Raw genomic sequence first — 23053 nt, forward strand, 5'->3', positions numbered from 1 at the left:
GCAATGATACTCCAATAAAGATGTTAAAAAAAAGAAGTGTTCATTATATTACATTAATCTCTCTATATTTCTGCTTAAAATATTTCATATAAAGAAGAGAATCTGGATGAATGTGTGGACAATGATACATAACATATTTTAATATAACATGTCTTATAACTCCTTTCTTTTCCTCCTCCATTTATTCTACTTATTAAATGCTAAAACACTTCAGGTTTATTACTTACTTTCTTGATCTTTTGGATCATTTCTTTCATACTCAGCCCCCTGGATAAACTGTAAAATGTTCTGCTTAAAGAACCTCTGGGCTAGGTCCAATACATTTTCTCCATTATCACTGAAGGCTTTCAAAGCTTGGGAGGCACTGTTCATTCTACTGCGTAGGAATTTAAAACAGTGAAGGTGGCCTTCCATGGCTGCTAAGTGAACTATAGGTGAGAGAAAAAATAATAATAATTTAATTTTAAATTGACAATAAAATATCTTGAAAAAAGAAACAACACATTAACTCTAATCCTCCTAGGGAGACAACTATCCCTATCCTATATAACAGGGGTGTACTCTGGATGCTAGGATAACAGACCATTTTTCCAGCTTACATGTCCTTACTCAGTCAGCCTTCTAGTCCAGCCACAACTGTAGATTAAATGTTTGAATAGCTACACTTACTGTGAATGTAGAGAGGCCAAGTGAGGGTCACCAAAGAGCAAGTTTCAGAAAATTTTCTTGGAAAGTGAAATCCGAACTGTGCAGCTTATAATTATATGAAAAAAATGGGGCTTCCCTGGTGGCGCAGTGGTTGAGAGTCCGCCTGCCGATGCAGGGGACACGGGTTCGTGCCCCGGTCTGGGAAGATCCCACATGCCGTGGAGCGGCTGGGCCCGTGAGCCATGGCCGCTGAGCCTGCGCGTCTGGAGCCTGTGCTCCGCAGCGGGAGAGGCCACAACAGTGAGAGGCCCGTGTACTGCAAAAAAAAAAAAAAAAAAAAAAAAAATGCCTTCTATGTAATATAGGTGCTAGATAGATAAATTTATCTTAATATTTCAGAAGAAAGTGGAAGAAATAAACCAAAATAGTCACTATGCAAGTAGGGGTGATGTTATTTTTATCACTATGTATTTTGTCACTTTTTCATAAACATTATTTTTATTATAAACAAGAAGACTAGATCAAAACTGCAGACTAAGCACACACACTATCTCACCATTTCTTCTCTTAAATTATTGAAAATAATAGAAAGATATTTTTTAAAGCCATGAAGGACAAGAAAAACAGACAAGAACACCACGAACAGACAAGAAATGTTAAGGAATCCCTGAAAGAAAATATCAATATAATGAATCAGATTGAGGGACAGCCATAACCCAAAAGCTGCAAAAAACAGGAATGGTTCTGGGGTATTACAAGCTTAGAGGCAATGATTACAAAAACAAGAGAGACTTTACACCTCTTGAGAAGTGACTATTTGGGAAAGACTCCAAATTGTGTACAAATCTTGGCTCTGGAGAAGTAGGGCAGTGCCCAAGTCACCAGTAAAACTCAGGAGAATCAATTAAGTAACAATGTCCACAAGATAAGTAGTTGGCACATGCCACTGTACACTTTCTCAGCTGAACCTTCCACTAAAAAACTCCCCCAGAAAGTTCAGACTCCTCTAACTGCTTACTCATCATATACATGAAATGTATCATAGGCATTTCAAACTTAACAGGTCAAAAATTGAACTCCTTATCCTTTTTGCATACATATTCCTTACACAGCTTTCCCCATCTCAGTTAATGGAAATGCTCTCCTTTCCATGAAGGTCAGGCCAAAAACCCTGGAGCCATCCTTGACTCCCATTTCTGTCACTCCCCACATCTAATCAATCAGCAAATCTTACTGGCTCTATCTGTAAAAGATACACAGACCCCAATTACTTCTCACTATCTAGTCCAACCAAACAGTAACCTAAATTATTACATCAAGCTCCTAACTGCTCACGCCCACACCCTCACTACAATCTAGTATTATAAACACAATAGCCAAAATGATGGTTTTAAACATAGATCATGTCACTCCCACGCTCAAAATCCTTCAATGGCTCTTGTTACCTCTCTGACCTCATCATCTATCACCCCCTCACTTCTGTTCCAACAACACTGACTTGCTGTTACTCAAATACGCAAGGCACAACCCTGCCTCAGGAGCTTTACACATTGCTGTTACGTCTTCCTAAAATGTTCTTCCCCCAGGATATCAAGACTTGCTCCCCCAACTCCAAGTCTTCACCCAACTGTCACCTCTTCAGTGAAGGCTTCCCTGACTACCCTATTTCAAACTTCATCCCCTGTAACACTCTACTCCCCTTTGCTATTTAATCCAAACACATATCCCTATTTAATATAATATATATTCTGTTCATTCATTTTTATTATTGTCTGTCTCCCCCCTCACCACACACAAAAGCAGAGACTTTTGTCTGTTTTATTTGCAGTGATATCCCCAGCACCTAGGGACTGACACACAGATGCTTAATAAATTTTGAATTAATAATTTTTAACAGAGAGGTCTGAATACAAGCAGTCTAGTCCTGAGGCCACATTCTTAACCTCTACCTTATACTATTAAAAAATATACTACACATGGGGCTTCCCTGGTGGCGCAGTGGTTGGGAGTCCGCCTGCCGATGCGGGGGATGCAGGTTTGTGCCCTGGTCCAGGAAGATCCCACATGCCGTGGAGCGGCTGGGCCCGTGAGCCATGGCCGCTGAGCCTGCGTGTCCGGAGCCTGTGCTCCGCAACGGGAGAGGCCACAACAGTGAGAGGCCCGCATACCGAAAAAAAAAAAAAATATATATATATATATATATATATATATACTACACATGGTTATAAAATAATTATACATGTTTAAGGAAATAAAAGTTGAATTTTTTTTCAATGTGTGGGCAACAAGAGACTAACAAAGTGATCAGGCAAATTCAATAAAGAACTAAATAAAAATGAAATTCCCCCCTACCTTGTATTAAAGAAAAGTCAATTCCAGGTGGAAATGTGAAAGTAAGATAATAAAATTCCTAGAAGGTAATATAAAAGAGTGTCTTCATGAAATGAAGACTTTCTGAATCCTGTTAAAAAAAGTCTTTCCTTACTTTTTTTTAACAGGATTCAGAAAGTACTAACCATAAAGGAAGAGCTTATTAAACTGGACTACAGTAAAATGAAAACTTCTATTCATCAAAAGATATCTTAAAAGAATGAAAAGGCAAGACAATAGAATGGAAAAGATACTTAAACGGAAAAGATATTTGCAACACATGTAAGTGACAAAGAGCTTGTGGCTAGAATATATAAAGAACCCCTACAAATCAATTAGAAAAAAAGAGGAACAACTCAATAAAAAAAAAAAAAAAATGCAGGGCTTCCCTGGTGGCGCAGTGGTTGAGAGTCCGCCTGCCGATGCAGGGGACACGGGTTCATGCCCTGGTCTGGGAGGATCCCACATGTCGCGGAGCGGCTGGGCCCGTGAGCCATAGCCGCTGAGCCTGAGTGTCCAGAGACTGTGCTCCGCAACGGGAGAGGCCACAACAGTGAGAGGCCCGCGTATAGCAAGAAAAAAAAAATGCAGAAGCTTCAAACTGGTATTTCACAGAAGAAAATAACTAAACAGCCATTAATCATATGAAATGATGTTCTACATCTCTAGTCATCAGGGAAAATTCAAATTAAAACCACAATCAGATATTACTATACACTCAAAAGAATGACTAAAACTAAAAAAACTGATAGTGTCAAGTGCTGATGAGAAAGTGGAGTAACTGAAAGCCTTAAACACTGCTTGTGGGTGTATAAATTGATAACAACCACTTTGGAAAGTCAAAAGAAGTCACACACAAAAGGACACCAGTGTATTATTTTATTCCATGGAGTTCAGAAAAAAAACAATACTAATTTTTATTTTGGAAGTCAAGGTAGTGATTAACTTTGGAAGTTGGCAGTAACTAGAAAGAGGACACGAAGGAGACTACCCTGTTTCTTGATTTAGCTGATGGTCACAGAGAAGTGTTCACTTGTGAAAATTTAGTGAGCTGTGCATTTGAATTGGGCGTTTTTCTGTATGTATGTTATATGTCAAATGTAAAAATTTTTTTAAAAAGACTGAGAGTAAAAATAGTTACTTCCAGATACACAAAAATTGAGAGAGTTCATACCAACAAACCTTCACTAAATGAACACTAAAAGATGTCCTTCGGAAAGAAGCAAAATGATCCAAGATAGCAGTGTCAAGGGATGGAAGATGAGGGCAGGAGGAAGGTCAGAGCCAAATTATGAAGGCCCAGCATGCCAAGCTAAGGAATCAGAGATCCACTGGGATCTAGGGAGTTTTTAATAATCAAAGTGATTATTTTGCCTGGACTTCCCCTTCATTTGTTTGCTACTTAAGATTCTTTTAAGACATAGTTCAAGTCTTGTTTCAGTAACCAATCTCACTGTGGGCTAACTCTCTTCTGAACTTCTACAGCACCTCTTAGAAGAAGACAGGGTACTTAAGAGTATAGGTCTCAACTGGCTAGTTGACCATAGGCTAGACAACTGCAATTAGCAAATTAACTCAAATACACTAGTGTCCACTATCTGTACTATTCCTTTTTTAAGTAGTCTGTGGGGAAGAGACATATGAAGTTAAAAAACAATAACACTAGAGAGTAGATGAGGGAAACAGCTGGTGGGAAGAGTAAATCCAAGTTTAATTTTGGATATTTCTCTTTTGCTAATATGGTTCCAGAAAAAAAATCAGTCACATGATGAGTACATAACATAGACATAATATAAGATAAAAAATGTTCATGTCAACATATTTACTACTTTAGTTTTGTTAGGAAATATTAGAATGACGACAGTTCAAATTTCTTAAACATGATCAAACATTGTTAAAGTTTACATTAATAGAAAAACAAAATATTTGCTTTTGCGATACCTGGAAGGTTTCCATTGTAGTCCACATCTTCTATGCTACATCCCCATTTAATGAGAAGTTGCAAACAGCCAAGCCGCCCATGAAAAGCTGCATAACGCACAGGTTTCCACTCTCTCTTATCAGTCACGCTAGGATCCTAGAGGTAACGTTCACAAGGACTCAGTTTTTTTACGTTTTGTAGGGGAAACACTAAGTCTAGCAGCTTAATTCTGCAAATGAGAATTGGAGGCTGTTCTTAAAACTATAAGGCAAACACTAAATATCATAGAAATATTTACTGCAACCACTGATTTGAACATATGAGCTAATAATACACAAATGAAATTATAAAGTCTTTTAAAAAAGAACATAACTAGCCACATAAAAATCCTTTCTAAAAAGGAACTTAACTAGTCATTTTACTGGTCACAAATTCCTGACCAATAAAATGAAAGAGATGGATTCAAATGATCAAATCTTATCCTTGGGAGCATAATCAAAGAGTTAATGAAAAAATATTTAACTCTTATAAGAAGTTATTTTTTACAGCTACTGGGTAATATTAAAAATAAATATCACAATAAATGAAATTTCTGGAGATATAAATCACTTTCTAAATTAATGTATGAAATAAGAGTTACAAAAGAAAGAGGTAAACACACAGCAATTCAGAAAGATTTACAATCCCTGGTTAAGATGTGTCTGGAAGCTTCAGAATCTTCCCTGTTAAACTCTGACCTGACATGAAGAATCCATAGCCTCTGAAATATTTTGTACCACTAAACTGTTTTTTTCGTTGTTGTTGATGATTTATCTAAAGTATTGCTCCCATGTTTAAAGACAGAAAAGCTAAAGAGAGAGATCAAATTACTTCCTCAAAGTCACATAAGGGATTTACAAAGTCAGGAAGAGAAAACCAGACTACCAAATGTTAATCCATATGATATGGACTGTATGGACTATAGTCCATAACATTATACATTCTCACTTATTAACAGGAATCCCTCACCACTCCACTTCGGAGCATTATTTGTAAAGTGAAAGAATGTCCGTGTGTTGTAGCAAGGTGTAAAGGAGTGCATCCACGATCATCTTGAGCTGCCAGATTGGCTCCATTAATTATAAGAGCCTGAAAGTAGAGAAATAAGAATGAGTTTATATGAATAGAGATGTTAAATCATAAATGCAGATGCAGATTATTTAAAGGCAAGGAATTTATTAACCTATAGCTAAGCTATTATGTAAGTTCTTACATGTGTGCTACACACAAAATGTGAGAAATTCTTAGCTAGTCCTAAGAAAATGCCTGAGATCCTTTTTAACATTGCCTAGGAGACATGTATACCCATTTCACATTCTGGTTTGAGCATGTACATACAATTTATAAAACAAACTTTTCATGAGTACAGATTAACAACCACTAACTTAAATAATTTAGTGCTAAGCTAATAAAATTCAAATTTAAACTTCCTCTATTTCAAAAGCAGAATCTTTTATTAACTGGGTTTTGAATACAATAAAAGGATTTCATTACTGAAGTAACCAGTTCTAAGCTCCAAATCAAAATTCTAACGGCATCTGAGGAGATTCCATCTGAATTTACAATTGGCCCAGTTTCTGTATATATCTCCCTCAGACTTTTTTTCCTTTAACCAGCCTATATTTACCAGCATCTCAGCAAAAGTTTACTTAGTCATAATTCCTACCAAGAGTTTTAGGAAGAACAATATCCATGATTTTGCCTGACTCCCATTAACAAACTAGTCAATAATCATCACAAACCATATACTGAGTGCTTACTATGTCACTACAAAGAATATGAAGATATATCAACTTAGGGAATTAGGACACATGTAGAGACAAAGACAATCAACTATACAAAGCAGTCCTTGGTAAGTAACAACTATACTGTATAGTACCCCAAAGCATCACAAAAGCTCTAAGAATGAAGAGATCACTTTGGGGAACAGAAGGACAATCAAGGGAGAGGGAGTAGGTTAAACTAATGCTTAGAGGAAGGAAAGCATCAAGTAAAGCTTCATTTGACCCTGATATCCCCTTAAGTTACTATTGTATCTGCTCCTTCCTTTCACTGCCTACTTTTCAAATACCTCAATGCCTCAACTTCAAATCCACCTGCAAATTGGGTGCTGTCCCTATCACTGCATAGAAATATAGCTAACCTCCCCCTATAGAGAGTTCTCTAGTTCAATGGCATTTCCTTAAGTGCTATTCCCCTTAGTTTTATTCTGTAAGTGATACGCTGCCTGACTTCAACTTCTTCCTTCACTTGCACAGCGCTAATGGGTCCTGGCTCTCTATCTCTCTTTCTCCTCTGAATTCCTTACTCATTTCGCTGCTTCCTCCCATCCCTACTAGTAACATTCTTCAACATTCAATCCTCAGTACTCTGTACTCTTCTCTAAGCTTTATTACTCCTGAAATCTTTGTCACCAGTGTCCTTTTCAACTGCCCTGTCCTTCTGCACCCGAATGACCTATAGGCACCTTAAACTCAACATGGGCCAAAGTTGAACTCAACATCCTTCCTCCCGAATCTCCCCTGCCTTTCAGATGTCCCTATCTACAGTGCCATAATTATCTGTCGTTCTGACTCAAAACCTTACAGTCTCACTACACTTTGCCAATGCCTGCTATGCAAGATGTTTTAAATAATTTTCTTTGTTTCCCACTGCCACCAACTAATCTCACCCTCTATGGTTAGTGATAATACCAAAAGTCTCTGATTATCTTGCTTCCAAACTCTCTCTTCATCCTACATAATCCTGGATACATCTTGCTAGAATAATTTCCTGAAATACTGTTTTCATTACCACATTCCCCTGTTAATGTCTATGTGCATGTGTGTGTATGTATGTATGTGTGTATATACATACATATATATACACACATATACATGTGTATAGTATACATATAAAATTCTCTTTCCTATACAAATGAATCTTTATTCTATTCCTAAGACATTTTACAAATCTGGCTTTATCTAAACTTAGTTCAGAACAAATCATCTACACTCAGTCAAACTCATATAATGGTATATTCCTTGAACATACCTCATTTTTCCAATTCAAAGATTTCACATAGAATTATAGCATAGAGGTTAATGGGACAAAGTCTAGGTTCAAACCCTGGCTTTGTCACTAACTTAAGCAACGAACTTAACTCTATGAATCTGTTTCCTAATCTACATGAAGGGAAACTCTTAAGATTATTGTATTAAATGAAGTGATGCATGGGAGATGGTGATTGACACATAAAAAGTGTTCAATAAATTAAAATCATTATTTTTATTTGCTCCTGACACTGTCCCTACCTACAATGCTTCCTCACTACTTATCTTTTTAAAATCGACCCATTCTTTTAGGATTAGCTGAAGTTTCATTTCCTCCATTTATGATTCCCCTATCTTAAGTTCTACAGTTCTTCTCATCTATACTTTTCATGAGAACCTTACTCAGAGACTGTGATTTGTACTGTTTTGTAACTCACTGAGTAAAGCTACTGTCATTCCCAATAGACTCTCAGGCTTCTTATAGGCAGGGACTGTTTGCTTATATGATTTTGTATTCCTCGAAGTTCCAGTCCATTTCACAACATTGATTAAGTCTATTTACTCTAATAAACTAGATCCTGCCACATATTAATGTGTAACTCTGGCCAGGAAATACATTAAATGAGGAATTTTAGGCATGGCAAGCTATAAAGAAGATAATCTGGGCATGACTATGACATCCCTTAAAACAACCCAAACAGATAGCCAACTGCTTTAGAGATACTATAATTTCCGATCTTATACAACCTGTTTGAGTGACAGTTGGTACCAAAATATGAGTCCTGGAAACCAGTAAGTTTTTGTTTAGAACATAGAACTACTAAGTCTATGGGATCAAATTATTAGAATAAATGCAATAGCTCAACAGAACTATGCTAAAGTAATTAAACTTACTGAATTTTTTTAAAAAGTAACCAAAGTTATTATTACCTGCATGCAAGCATCCTGTCCCGATGGCAGCTATGTGAGCTGCCGTCCAACCTCTCACGGTTGCTTGTGAGAGATCAGCTCCATGCCAGAGGAGCCAATGAAGACACTACGTTAAGAAAATACCCATGTTAACCATGTTAGCAGATATTTTTAACATTTTTATATCTTTAAAGTTAGTCTATCATCATGAAATACTACAGCCTGAGAAGCATCAAAAGTGAATGAGGGGGCCAGGTATAAGAAAAACAAAAGCACAAGCACAATGATATGGTAACCCACATTTGGTTGGGTAAACAATATGGAGTGGTAGGAGCTGTGGCAAACTGGAGACCACATTCCTTGTCCATAAGGTGAACTACTACTCAATCCCAGCCAGTTTTTGCAGTGAGTGAAATGCTGGTCCATATCTTACGTTTGACCAATACTCTGAAAGCCAAACAAAACACATCTGTGGTCAAATTCACTCAATGGCTGCCAATTTACAATCTCTGCCATAGATCTTTAAATGGGTCCAGAAACTTCTGTATCAGAGAAGACACTGTAATTCTGATGATACTTTCTAAGAAAATAAGTGGCATATTAAACAAAGTGAGGGAGTAAAATACATCTTCATTTAAGATTTTTTTAAATTAACTTAAGTCTCAATATAATTCAGTACTGGAGGTCTGTGCCACATATAGTGTTACTCTCTTTATATGTTCAAGTTTGTAGATTCTACCTTAAAGAAGTTTCTTTCTTTATAAAAGAATTGATTGTATCATTGGGATACACTGTCACATCAATCACTGCGATATCATTTTTTGAACAGGTTAATCATTTAGGTATCATTTGCCTGTCATGGAGATTAATGTCCAATAAAATATGGGGAGGGGTGGAGTTGAACCTCACTAATAATCACAGTAAGTCATTCATTTACTCAACAAATATTTATGGAGAACCAACTATATGCTAACACTGTACAGGTACTGGAGAATAAAACCACTGTAAACATTCATGTACAAGTTATTTATCTCTCCGGGGTAAATATGCAGAAGTGAGATTTCTGGGACACAGGTAAGTATATGTTGTTTAACTTTATAAGAAACTGCCAAACTGTTTTCCAAAGTGACTGTACCATTTTACATTTCTACCAGCAGTGTATGAGAGTTCTAGTCGCTCCATATCCTTGTCAATATTTGGTATTATCATTTCTCTGGGTTATGTTTTTGTTTTTGTTTTGCCATACTAACCGGTGTGTAGTGACACCTAATTGTGGTTTTAATTTGCATTTCCCTAATGGCTAATGATGTTGAACACTTTTTTCATGTGCTCATTACCATCCACATGTCCTCTTTGAGAAAGTGTCTAATGAAGTCATTTGCCCATTTTTAATTGGGTTGTTTTCTTACTATCGAATTGTGAGAGTCTCATATATTCTGGCTACAAGTTCTTAGTCATATTTATGATTTGCAAAGATTTTCTCCTATGTTTTCTTCTAGAAGTTTTATAAGGTTAAGTTTTACACTTGTTTATCATCTGCTTTCAGTACATTTTTACATATGGTACCAAGTATGAGTTGAGGCTCACTTTCTTACGTATGACTGTCCAACTGTGCCAGCACCATTTAATAAAAATCCTATCTGTCCTCCATTAGATTGCCTTTGCATCTTTGTCAAAAATCAACTGACCAATCAGCAGGACTTCAGAAATGGCTAAGTGAGGAGCTTGGTAAATCCTCCCCAAGAAGCAATGACAAAGCTAGACAAAGTTGTCAAAAACAACCATTTAGGGAATTCCTTGGCGGTCCAGTGGTTAGGCCTCCGAGCTTCCACTGCAGGGGGCACGGGTTTGATCCCTGGTTGGGTAACTAAGATCACACATGCTACGTGGTGCGGCCAAAAAAAACCATTTAAAGACTCTGGAAGGCATACAACAAAATGAAGAGCATTTATTCAAGAAAAATCTACTGATTCTCAGTTAGAACAGGGAGAGCCCGTGGCAGAGTAGCCTGGGACTACAAGGATCCTTACCCCCAGCATCATGATGCGTAAGTTCTACCCAGATGGACAGCTCCATTGCTCTGCTGGAGGGACTGAAAAGTCCATGCCCAGGCACATTTTCAAAAACAATTCTAATCCTCAGTGGCAACAATTTAGGAAAGCCAACATCAGAGCTAGCCTGAAGTCATGATAATTGTTGGGGCAAACAACAAAACTAAAAACCACCTAGAAAATTAACAGAAAAATACAAGAAATGAGACAGCCAAAGTGGGCCTTGCTAAGATTCCACTCATCCCTTGTGATATAAAAAGCTGTGTACATATACAAAGTCACTCACACTCAGGAAAGATTGAAGAGGTCCCAAGTTGGCTAGACATTCTTGGCTAGACATAAGGCCTTGAAAACACAGCGGGGTGGGGGGTGGGGGGAAGCCAGGCTGACTTGTAAACTGCTTGGACTTTGAAAACATTCCCCAAACCATACACAGATCTATCAGCAAAAGATGGACTCCTTACTGGCTCAAGGTTTTTAGGCACAACCTCTGATTAATCACTGGCTGAACACTAAGCTATGCTGACCCAGGGGTGACCCCTATGAAGCCAGGCTTAAAAATAAAAACAAGAGGGGAATTTCCTGGCAGTCCAGTGGTTAGGACGCCACGCTCCCACTGCAGGGGGCAAGTGTTTGATCCCTGGTATGGGAAGATCCCACATGCCGTGGAGCAACTAAGCCCCTGTGCCACAACTACTGAAGCCCCCATGCCTAGAGCCCATGCTCCGCAAAAAGAGAAGCCACCACAATGAGAAGCCCGCTCACCGCAACGAAGAATAGCCCCCACTCGCCACAACCAGAGAAAGCCCGTATGCAGCAACAAGGACCCAACGCAGCCTAGAATAAATAAATAAATAAATATTAAATAAAAAGGATATATATGTATAACTGAGTCACTTTGCTGTACAGCAGAAATGAACACAACACTGTAGATCAACTATACTTCAATAAAATTTTTTAAAAAAAGAATTCTAATATCAAAGTTATTGTGAGGAATAGACAATATACTTTGTCAATACATACCAAAACTCAAGGCACCTAATAAATACTAAGCACTGCAAAAAATAAAAATAAAATGTCCAGTTTTCAAAATGTCCAAACTAAAAAATTATGAGACATACAAAGAAAACAAGAATGTATAACACATACACAGGAAAAAAAAGGAATCGATAGAAACCATCTCTGAGGTGCTTCCCTGGTGGTCCAGTGGTTAAGACTCCACACTTCCAATGCAGGGGGCACACCCATCCCTGGTCAGGGAACTAAGATCCCACATGCCATGAGGTGTGGACAAAAAAAAAAAAAAGAAAAAAAAAAGAAACCATCTCTGAGAGGGCCCAGATGCTCCGCTCAGAAAGACTTCAAAGCAGCTATTACATATAGCTTTAGAGAACTAAAAGAAATTATTTTTTAAAGAATTTATGTTGGGACTTCCCTGTTAGCACAGTGGTTAAAAAAACCCCTGCCAATGCAGGGGGCACCGGTTGGAGCCCTAGTCCAGGAAGATCCCACATGCCGTGGAGCAACTAAGCCTGTGCACCACAACTACTGAGCCCACGTGCCACAACAACTGAAGTCCGCACACCTAGAGCCTGGGCTCCTCAACAAGACAAGCCACCACAATGAGAAGCCTGCGCACTGCAACGAAGAGTAGCTCCCGCTCGCTGCAACTAGAGAAAGCCCGCATGCAGCAATGAAGACCCAATGCAGCCAAATAAATAATTTTTTTTTAATTTATGTTTAATGAATTAAATGAAAATATGATGACAATGATTCATCAAATAGAAAATAAAGAGACAGAATTTTTTTTTAAAAAAAGAAAATTCTGAAGGTGCAAAGTATATCTGAAATAAAAGTTTACTACAGGGGGGCTTCCCTGGTGGTGCAGTGGTTGGGAGTCCGCCTGCTGGTGCGGGGGGATGCAGGTTCGTGCCCCGGTCTGGGAGGATCCCGCATGCTGCAGAGCGGCTGGGCCTGTGAGCCGTGGCCGCTGAGCCTGCGTGTCCGGAGCCTGTGCTCCGCGGTGGGGGAGGCCACAGCAGTGAGAGGCCCGCATACCGCACCAAAAAAAAAAAAAAAAAAAAAAAAAAGTTTACTACAGGGGCTCAAAAGCTGATTTCATCTGACAGGAGGAAAAAAGTGAAGTCTAACAAAGCACAGTTTTCACCAGCTGTTAATTTAGTGATCATTTTATACTACCAACATAAGTACCATGAGTCTTAAGAAATTTCAGAAAGGATAACAAAATGTAAAGGTATTAATGCAGTATTCAAGTAGAGAATTAGGAGATGATCCTCAAATGGGAAAGCAGAAAGTCGCCAAAACCTTTTGATTTAGATTTATTTTTCTTAAAATTTAACAAACATTTCTTGAACAGCTGCTATGCACTATGCTGGACAGTAAAAATATAAATTTAATTCAACAAATTCATCAATACAACAAACATTTATTGGGAACCCGCAATGTGACTCCAATATGCCAGACACTATGCTATGCTGTGTAAAAAAAAGATAAATAAAACCCAAATGGTACCTTCAAAGAGCTCAAAATCTAACAGAGAGGGACTTCCCTGGTGGTCCAGTGGTTAAGACTCCATGCTCCCAATTCAGGGGGCCTGGGTTCGATACCTGGTCAGGGAACTATATTCCTCATGCTGCAACTAAGACCCAGCACAGCCAAATAAATATTTTTTTAAAAGAATATTAAAAAATATCTAACAGAGAATGCAATTCAATGTGATAAATACAATTTTTTAAATGTATATAAAATTGAGGGAAAAGATGCTAGTTGGAGGATACTGAGGGGGGAAACACAGAAGGCCCTGCCAAGTGGGTGCTACCTGACCTGGATTTCAACAAGCTAACCACTGGGAAGAGGTGATACCAGGCAGATGAAACGGCATGTACACAGTCTGTGATAATATGAAACAGTGGACTAGCTTGGGAAATGACAGTAGTCACCAGTACTGCAACATGAAACAAGTCTGATGGGAGATGAGGTTGGAGAGGTAAGTCTACCATATTAAATAGCTTAAACTTTATCCTACAGGGTATAGAGAGTCACTACAGGGACTTAAGGAAGGTTTTAAATAATAGCAGAATTTTGTTTTCGAGCAATAATTTTGTATGCCAGTTATGAACTAGAGGTAGACAAGATAGGAAAGAAGGAAATCAAGTAGCTCTAAGGCAGTGGCTATGAAGGTGGAAAGGACAAATTTGAGAGACAAAGACGGAACAGAATCAACTGACTTAGGGATCAGTTCTCACTACATCAATGTGCGTCATGAAGCACTTGACCTAGACAAATGCTGATACTGTGTTTTGCTTCTGTAAAATCCTGAGACAACTCAATATGATGCAAAGGACATTAGCCTGGAAAGCTAAGAAAGGGAGGGAAAAGAATAACAGTTTAGTTTTAGACCAACTAAATTTAAGATGCCAGTCAGGGCTTCCCTGGTGGCGCAGTGGTTGAGAGTCCGCCTGCTGATGCAGGGGACACGGGTTCGTGCCCCGGTCCAGGAAGATCCCACATGCCGCGGAGCGGCTGGGCCCGTGAGCCATGGCCGTTGAGCCTGCGCGTCCGGAGCCTGTGCCCCGCAACAGGAGAGGCCACAAGAGTGAGAGGCCCACATACCACAAAAAAAAAAGATGCCAGTCAGATATGCATGAGCTGTTTGATAAGCGCCGGATGCAGAAACCAGAATTCAAATTCTGGAGAGAAAGCGAATCAATGAATTATTATGTAGAAGTGATTAAGCCAAGGAAGTCTAAAAATGGCCTGGAGAGAGAGTGTAAAGTTGAAGAGAGACACCCATTGGCAAGAGCATAAAGAAAACCACTAATTTTAGAGAAGGCAGGGTAGGTTAATCAGAGAAGCTGAAAAGATCCCCAGGAAAGAGATGAAATAAATGTTATAGCAACAAGTCCTATCCTATTTGAAATATGGCAGAGTAAAATCAGTATTTCCTCCTCTCTTCAAAATCATTTTAAAAATTTGAAAAAGAGCAAGAAAACCCCATCTTTGATGAAGCTAGGAGATATCTGAAACCACAAAACAGATGGGAAAGCTGCCAAAGTATAGATCAAACAGGAATGTGGGAGCAAAGAGCAGAGAAAATCCCCATGCAGGGCTGCAAGCACATAAAGACCCGTCAAGGCACATTTCTCCCAGGTGAGAGGAAGCCACTAAAAGGCCAAAGCAAAAACCCCTACAGTTCAAGTGGGGCACACAAACTGATGGAGAGAGATTCTTTGGACCAGATTTGGTTCCAAAAAGCAGAAAAGTCCAAGCAAAGAAATCACACAGAGAAGCCATATTCATGGAAAGCAGACTCTGTTTGTGTGGCAGGGAAAAAAGAGAGTTGCATAGTGAATAGACCTACTGCAGCCTACAGACTGGAGGAATGTAATAGCTAAAATAAGCTCCCCACACACAACCATGAATCATGAGAAAAATTCCAGTTGGCTTTGCACACAGCCCAAGAATAAGAAGTTGTGCATACAAATGAACTTATCTATGAAACACAAACAGACCCACAGACATAGAGAACAGACTTGTGGCTGCCAAGGGGGAGGGGGGTGGGAGAGGGTGGATTGGGAGTTTGGGATTAGCAGATGCAAGCTATTATACACAGAATGGATAAACAACAAGGTCCTACTGTACAGCACAGGGAACTATATTCAATATCCTGTGATTCACTATAATGGAAAAGAATATGAAAAAGAATGTATATACATACGTATAACTGAATCACTTTGCCATACAGCGGAAATTAAGACAACACTGTAAATCAACTATACTTCAATAAAATAAACTAATAAAAAAAGAAGTTGTGCATAAAAATATTCACTAAGCACTGCTTGTACTAGTGAAAAATTGAAACCAATGAAATATTCATCAATCAAAAAAAATCAATAAATTCTGATATTCATCTAAGAATATACTATTACAACATGGCTGAAAGGAATGAACTAGAGTATATATATGTAACCACGTCGTTAAAATTCAAAAACACATTGTTGGGGCCTCCCTGGTGGCGCAAGTGGTTGAGAGTCCGCCTGCCGATGCAGGGGATACGGGTTCGTGCCCCGGTCTGGGAGGATCCCATATGCCGCGGAGCGGCTGGGCCCGTGAGCCATGGCCGCTGAGCCTGCGCGTCCGGAGCCTGCGCGTCCGGAGCCTGTGCTCCGCAACGGGGGAGGCCACAACAGTGAGAGGCCCGCATACCGCAAAAAAAAAAAAAAAAAAAAAAAAACACATTGTTGAACAAAAAAAGCAAGCTGCAGAATGATACAAATAATATGATGACATTTATATAAAACGTCCTTTAAAACAGTGATATAATCATATGTAATAACAGCATAAAACATATATAGTAATAATAAACACCAAATTCAGGGTAATAGTTATCTCTGGAATTGGAAGGAGAGAAATGACACCTGGGAGGGGTGCTCAGGGACTTCAAATGTATCTGTGATACTCTATTTCTTTTCCAAAAATCTGAAGCAACTACAGCAAAAATATTAGGATTTGATAGAGCCAGGTATGCATTACGTTATCCTCTGCAAGTTACCCTCTATGCTTGCCTTAGGAACCCAGCTGCCACCCTGTGAGGAAGCACAGACTAACCCACGTGTGGGGACTTCACAAAAAGACCCCCGTGGAGAGGAATCAAGGGGCCCAGCCTACAGCCAGCATCTACTACCAGATGTCTGCGTGAACAAGCCTTCAGAAGATTCCAGCTCTGGCTTTTAAATCTTCTAGGTGGAGCCCCAAACTCATGGAGTAGAGACAAGCTGTCCCTGAAATCCAAATTCCTGGTTCACTCCTGAGCATAAATAAATGGTTATTTTATACCACCAAGTTTTAGGATAACTTATTACAAAGGCAACCAGAACACCCAAATGTTAGACTGAACTGAAAAGAAAAATATTTGTATATAAATGTATAACTGAATCACTCTGCTGTACAGCAGAACACAACATTGTAAATCAACTATACTTCAATAAAATAAATTTTAAAAAAAAGAAAAATATTTTCAGTGCCTAGCATAAGGCCTCAGTCCTGTTTGCTAAATTTACAAAACTGTCAACAGGGCTAAACTTACCTCAGTTTAATAATTTATATAGTTTCTTACCTCCAAACTGCCAGAATGTGCTGCCCAATGTAAAGGGGTAAATTTATGGAGAACATCAACTTCATTAATGCTGGCACCACGTTCTACTATTTCTGAAAGCTGCTTTACATCTCCAGCGCGTACTGCATCATGTATGCTACCAAAATGCATTTTCTTCCTGGCACCTATTGAAAAACAAAATTGCTTAAAATACATTACAAAACTAAAAAAAGACTAAAGCGACGATTGAACTGAAAGTACAAAATCACTTTGGCTTTCCAAATAATTTACTACAAAGATGTTTGTGATTAACATCTTAATCTGACTTCAATTTCATCTCTAATATGTAAAGAGCACGGGCGTTGTCACCCCCATCCATACAGGAAAAAAGCAGAACAAACAAAGTCAACAACTTTTCTTGCACTCATCAAAGAATTGAGGTCTCAGGACAAACGGCCACCCTGAATTTGGAGAGACAGGCAAATACAGAGAAACACGGTCAAGTTCAGCTTACCTGGAGCAGAAGTCACTAGAACCATAAGCTTCTAAAAGCACTTAAATAGTAATTTTGACAAATTGCTGGGGTCTGGGTATGTAGTAGCCTAACAGTGAGAAACTCCTCAGGGCCATAGTCTTAGGAGGTCCCCTCATTTTCATAGCTTTTTACCTTCAAAACTCCACCAGGTTATCACTGTGAAAAACCAAGAAAAATCACCTCATGTCTTTGGTAAAGGAGGAGAGAGGTAACCATTTTGAAATCTGCCCAGGTATTCTCTGTAACAAAGGCCTACTCTCCAGTGAAAAAGACTTTACCAGAACCTTATCTCACATAGGCAAATATATTTTACTAATATTTTTCATATCTTTCTCATATGTCCTACACTAAGAAAGGAATGGCAGGTCACAATTTTTACTTCATATATTCTAGTGTCTTATATTTTATAATATAATGTTCCAAACATCAAGACCGGACTGTCACCCTTACTGTACCGTGAAATATTTTAATGTGCATTGTGAACCAGAAGTAATAAAAGTATCTAAGCACGAACAGACAGTTGTTGAAGGAAGAAGTAAATAGTTCAATCAAAGCATTTCCTAAACCAAACAAACAGGCACAATTCCTGAACTCAAACTGTTTTGAAAAGAACTCACCAACACCTCTGGCAGATAATCTATGCAGCCTTGTATTACTATTTATCTATGTATATGTCCTCTCTCCACAATTAGCATATTAATTTCTTGACGGCTGAAATCATATCTTATACCAACCCTTAGCAAAATGCTATGCATTTTACTCAAAAGTCCTTTGAGCATGTACCATATGCCAGGCACTACAATAACACAATGAATAGACATGGATTTAAGACATTTTCTTTCCACTGACACTTTAAAATCTATTGGGATAAATTTGATGAAATCGAAAACCTGACAGTAACATCCTAAGAGATTACAGGTAAATAAAGGAGGAGGAGGAAACACTCGAGCAAGTCTTTGAAGAACAATTAAGATCTATGCATACGGGGAAGAGAGTAAGGAAGCACCCCGAGAAAACCAAACCACTTGGTAAATGTTTAATGATGTTAATCCCCTAGGTCAGACCTTCATTACTCTCCTTTATGTTTGTTTTTTTTTATATATTTTGGCCATGCCGTAAGGCATGTGGGGTATTAGCTCCTCGACCAGGGATCGAATCCGTGCCCCATGCAGTGGAAGCACGGAGTCTTAACCACTGGACTTCCAGGGACTTCCACTATTCTCCTTTAAACTAGTACTGCAAGATCTACAAATGATGTTCTACCCACTCTAATACATTTTATACAAGGACGCTCTAATCCATCGTATACAAGGACACTATTCTGATCACTTCATTCCTCCACTCTGAACTGCTTCTGGTAATCCACTGCTAGTCTAGAGAACCAAATCCAAACCCTCAGTATGACAGTCTATGCCCTCCCATAATTTGGCTCCATCTAATTTGACAGCCTTTTTTCTCACCACATTCCGTTCCAATTTATTCATTCATCCACCCATCCATCCACTCAACATTAATCTGGTATCTACCATAAGGATAAAAAGATAAAGAAGACATGGTCTCTATCCTCAAGGAACTCACAGAGATATACAAACACAAATTACAAAACAATGTAGTAAGAGCAATGACAGAAATATTCATAAGAAGTTATGAAAGCACAGAAGACTTCTAACTCAGCTAGGGTAGGAGGGAAGGAGAGCAGAAAAAGATTCCTAGAGAAAGTAACACCTAAGATGAATCTTCAAGGATTAGCAGGAATTTGCCAGGTGAAATGGATGCGGGGAAAGGCATCCTGGACAGATCAAGAAACTATAAAAATACCCACCCTATTGTTGAAGCATAAAGTGGAAGGAAAAGAGGCTAGAATTAGACAAGAGGCAGGCTGTGCTGGAACTTGCTGAACTTGAGCAGAGAGTGGGGAGTCACTGAGGGATTTTAAGCAGAAGAATAAGAATGATCAGATTTGTAATGCTGAGTTTATATGGCTGGCTGCAGTGAGGCGAATTCATTGAGCAAAGGGCAAGAGTAAGAGACTCAGGGAGACCATGTAGGAAGGTATCTACAGTAGTCTACACCAGAGAGGTGGGGACCCTCAACCAAGTGAATGGCAGTAGGAACAGAAAAGGAGACAGATTCAACATGTATTAAGGAAGCAGGATGAATTGAACTTGGATGAATATAGTGAGTGGAATACGGGAAAAGTAACGGGACAACTCCAAGGTGTCTGGCTTAGTTACATAAGTGGTGTACTGCCACTGAGATAGCGAACACTAAAGGACAGAGAGGGCATATGAATACAAAATTATATTCTGAATGTGTTGATCTTGAGGTGCCCATGGAAGAGTTCCAGAAAGGAGTTGTACATATGAGTCTGCAGCTCCAGTGAGAGGTCTGGAGTTGAGTTCTCAGTGTTAGCCGTGTCTCAGTATCAGGCAGCTTTTTCTGATTCCCAACCTCACCCTATACTGGAGCCAATGGCTCTCTACTCTTCTTTATAGCATTCATCACACCAGTAATTACTTGCTGAGTATTTATCTTCCCCACTAGAAGGAAGGAATGTGCCTGTCTTCTCTGCTTACATATCCTTAAGACAAAGCACATAATAGGCACTCAATAAATATTTACTGGATGACTGAATGAATAACAGATTCCGGGGTCATCACTAGGGTTGAAGCCATAGTACATGACAAGGAAAAAAGAACTAATGATGGCACTATCCAAGGAAAAAAGCAACGTTTTAAGAAGAGGATAGAAGAAAATTCAGGGTAGATAAGTAGATAGATAGGTTGGTAGGTAGGTAGTAGGTAGGTAGATAGATAGAGTCAGTAGAGTGGAAGGAAGAAAATGAGATAAGTCTAATATTATCTCCAGAGTCACATGCTGCAGAGACGGTAAGAACTTAAAAGGGTCCATACATTTTAACAAGAGTTGACGTCAGCTGGGAACGAAGTCTCAGGAATGCGCGCAGATAGAAAAATAAAAAAGGAAGTAAAGCTGCTATGAGGAAGGATGGGGGCCAGGTGAGCAGCTTTGGGACCTACTGAAAACAGGTCAATTAAGGGAAATGAGGAGTGACAGGTGAGAAAGGGAACTGCCAGAAGGGGCAAAACTCCTGTGAACTGAAGTGAGAAAAGGAGTGTGGCAGAGACGAGGGCTAGTGAAATAATCTGACTCACACGGGGTCGCAGTTTCCACGGAGAAGGTGGAGGGGCCTAAACCGGTCACCCCGGGCATGGTGCGACCCCTCGGACTCCGGGGAGGAGTGGAGTCCAGGCCCCTGCTGCTGCGGCGGTCTTCGCTCGCTGTCACCTACGAGCCAGTGCAGCAGCGGCTGTCTTCCTCGTCGTCGCTAGGCCCGGGGACGCCGTCCCCTGTCGTTCTCTCCCAGGAGCCCCGGCAGCGGGAACCTTCGTCTTCGCTTTCTCTCTCCCAGAAGCGGCGGCGGCGGCTGGCGTCTTCGCTGACGCTCACCACGGAGGAGTCGCTGGCCACGTAGCCGCGATCTTCACTCACCGCCTCCTCCCAGGAACTGCTGAGGCTGCGGCCGCCATCCAAGAACCCTCCCAAGAACCACTGAGGCGGAGGCTGTGGTCGTCACTGCCTCTCTCCCCGGAGTCGCTGGTTCGGGGACCCCGGACCTCCCTGACTCCCTCCCAAGTCCCACTGAGACGGAGGCCGCGGTCTTCTCTGACCGTTCCCCCGGAGTCACTAGTGGGGTGGCTTCCGACTTCAGTTAAACTCACGTCGCTGCTGCGGTCTCCCCTTACTCTCTCCCATGAGTTGCTGGGACGGTGGCCACCGTCTCCCCTGACTCTCTCCTGAGAGACACTGCGACGGTGGCCCAGGTCTTCACTGACCCTTCTTGAGACATTGCGGGAGAAGCCGACGTCTTCACTTGCTCTTCCTGTCGGTACCCTGCAGCGGTGGTCGCTGCCTTCACGGATTCTTTCCCTGTCTTCGCTACGACTAAAGCCCTGGCCTTCGCTAACTCTTTCCCTGGACTGGTCGCCGCGATGGCCGTGCCGGCCGTTTATCCTCCACACGCGACGGCTGGTGCGGCGGCCGCCGTCTTCGGTTGCCACTCCCAGCGATTCGCTGTGGCGGCGGCCGCCGTCGGCGAGTACCCTTTCCAGCGTCCCGACTCCAGCCACCTGGTTGCAGGGGTAGTGGAGCCGTCGCCTTGGAATTGAGTATACTTCCGGCGTGCTGCGGTAATTTCCGGTTCCTCGCGGTCATGCGTCACTTCCGGCTTCGCTGGAAAATCTTTTTTTTCTCTTTTTTTCTTTTTTTCCCCCAAGGCTTCTCCTCTAGAGATGGTGGAATGGACCGGTTTTCGGTGAAATTCCGCTCGGTCTCACATTCAGCCTGTCTAGGCCCCGCCTCTATAACGGCCTGGCATAGGTCGCGCCTGCCGTGGCTTGGCGACGCACGTGGAGACTCCAGGACTGCAGTCGGCGTAGGTGACCTGCGTGTGTGCCTCGGGCCGGGCAGGGCCTTTTATCCTCGGCAAACCGAGTGTCATTTATCAGTGCTGGTTGGAGCACTGGAGAAAATATATTCTTACCCTATCATTTAATAAGTATGGACAAAAGACCTAACGGAGGAGTTAGCAACTGCAGCGCTATCATTGTTGCGTGTTACTACTGCCAGGCTCTTTGATAATCGCTTGGTACTAATTCTCACACTAATTTTGTAAGGTAGGTGTTATCCCCATTTTACAGGTGAGGAAATTCAAGGTATCAGTAATTTGCTAAGATCCAACAGCAGGTAAGTTGTGAAGCCATTATAAAAACACAGGTCATCAGTCAAAAGACTGCACCAGGTCTCCTGACTCCAAGGTTCCTTTCACTGTAAAATGTTTACTTTCAACAGTTTGGCCCAGATCTTTTTCTGCAACCCTACTGCATAACGTGTATTCTTCCATTCATATTTATAGCAAATATATGGGTCAGGTCTTGTGCTAGCAGCTGAAAACACAGAAATTAGAATTCTCTGCCTTCCAAGGGCATCACCCACCTTGATTCTCCTCTTACCCTGTTTTTTCCCATCCTTTTGCCACAGGTTTTGTTTAGTGAACACAGCTGGCAAATTCCCCTGACCCTACCTTTCCTCTCTTGAAATACAGTAAATGCCTTTCTTTAACTTCCATGGCCTCTTGTAACATTAATAACTTCCATTTGTTGAGTTCTTATGATGAATCTGGCACTGTACTAAGCGCTTTATATTAGTTTTTCTGTTTAATCTTTCACATAACCTACCAGGATAGTATTACTGTTCCTTTCTACAGTTAGAGAAGTATAGCACCAAAGTTAATTGCCTGAGGGTACACAGCTAGTAAGTATTAAGTCCCCGCATTAGGTTTCCAACCTAGATCTTTGATTTTGCTGTGCATACTCCTCGAAGTCTCTGAATTCCCACAGCCTTTATTAGACCACT

General features: G+C 40.4%; 2 protein-coding genes across 2 annotated transcripts in view; both read right to left on the minus strand.

Moving 5' to 3' along the window:
* LOC132493949 (ankyrin repeat domain-containing protein 42-like) overlaps nucleotides 1-20858 on the minus strand; it is a 35521-nt gene extending 14663 nt beyond the window's left edge. Inside the window, 7 exon segments of the mRNA XM_060104889.1 lie at nucleotides 228-428; nucleotides 4960-5095; nucleotides 5948-6067; nucleotides 8941-8962; nucleotides 8964-9046; nucleotides 17107-17270; nucleotides 20794-20858. Of these exon segments, the coding sequence (XP_059960872.1) occupies nucleotides 228-428; nucleotides 4960-5095; nucleotides 5948-6067; nucleotides 8941-8962; nucleotides 8964-9046; nucleotides 17107-17270; nucleotides 20794-20851 (784 nt within the window). The 5' untranslated portion in view covers nucleotides 20852-20858.
* Nucleotides 20859-21126: 268 nt separating this feature from the next.
* LOC132494163 (uncharacterized) lies at nucleotides 21127-21853 on the minus strand. The gene is made up of 2 exons (XM_060105187.1): nucleotides 21821-21853; nucleotides 21127-21768 (listed from the first exon to the last, which is right to left on the minus strand). The coding sequence occupies exons 1-2, from the start codon at nucleotides 21851-21853 to the stop codon at nucleotides 21127-21129; spliced, it is 675 nt and encodes a 224-aa protein (XP_059961170.1).
* Nucleotides 21854-23053: the final 1200 nt, after the last annotated feature.

This window comes from Mesoplodon densirostris, chromosome 7 (assembly GCF_025265405.1).
Source record: "Mesoplodon densirostris isolate mMesDen1 chromosome 7, mMesDen1 primary haplotype, whole genome shotgun sequence".
In the NCBI taxonomy this organism is placed as follows: domain Eukaryota; kingdom Metazoa; phylum Chordata; class Mammalia; order Artiodactyla; family Ziphiidae; genus Mesoplodon; species Mesoplodon densirostris.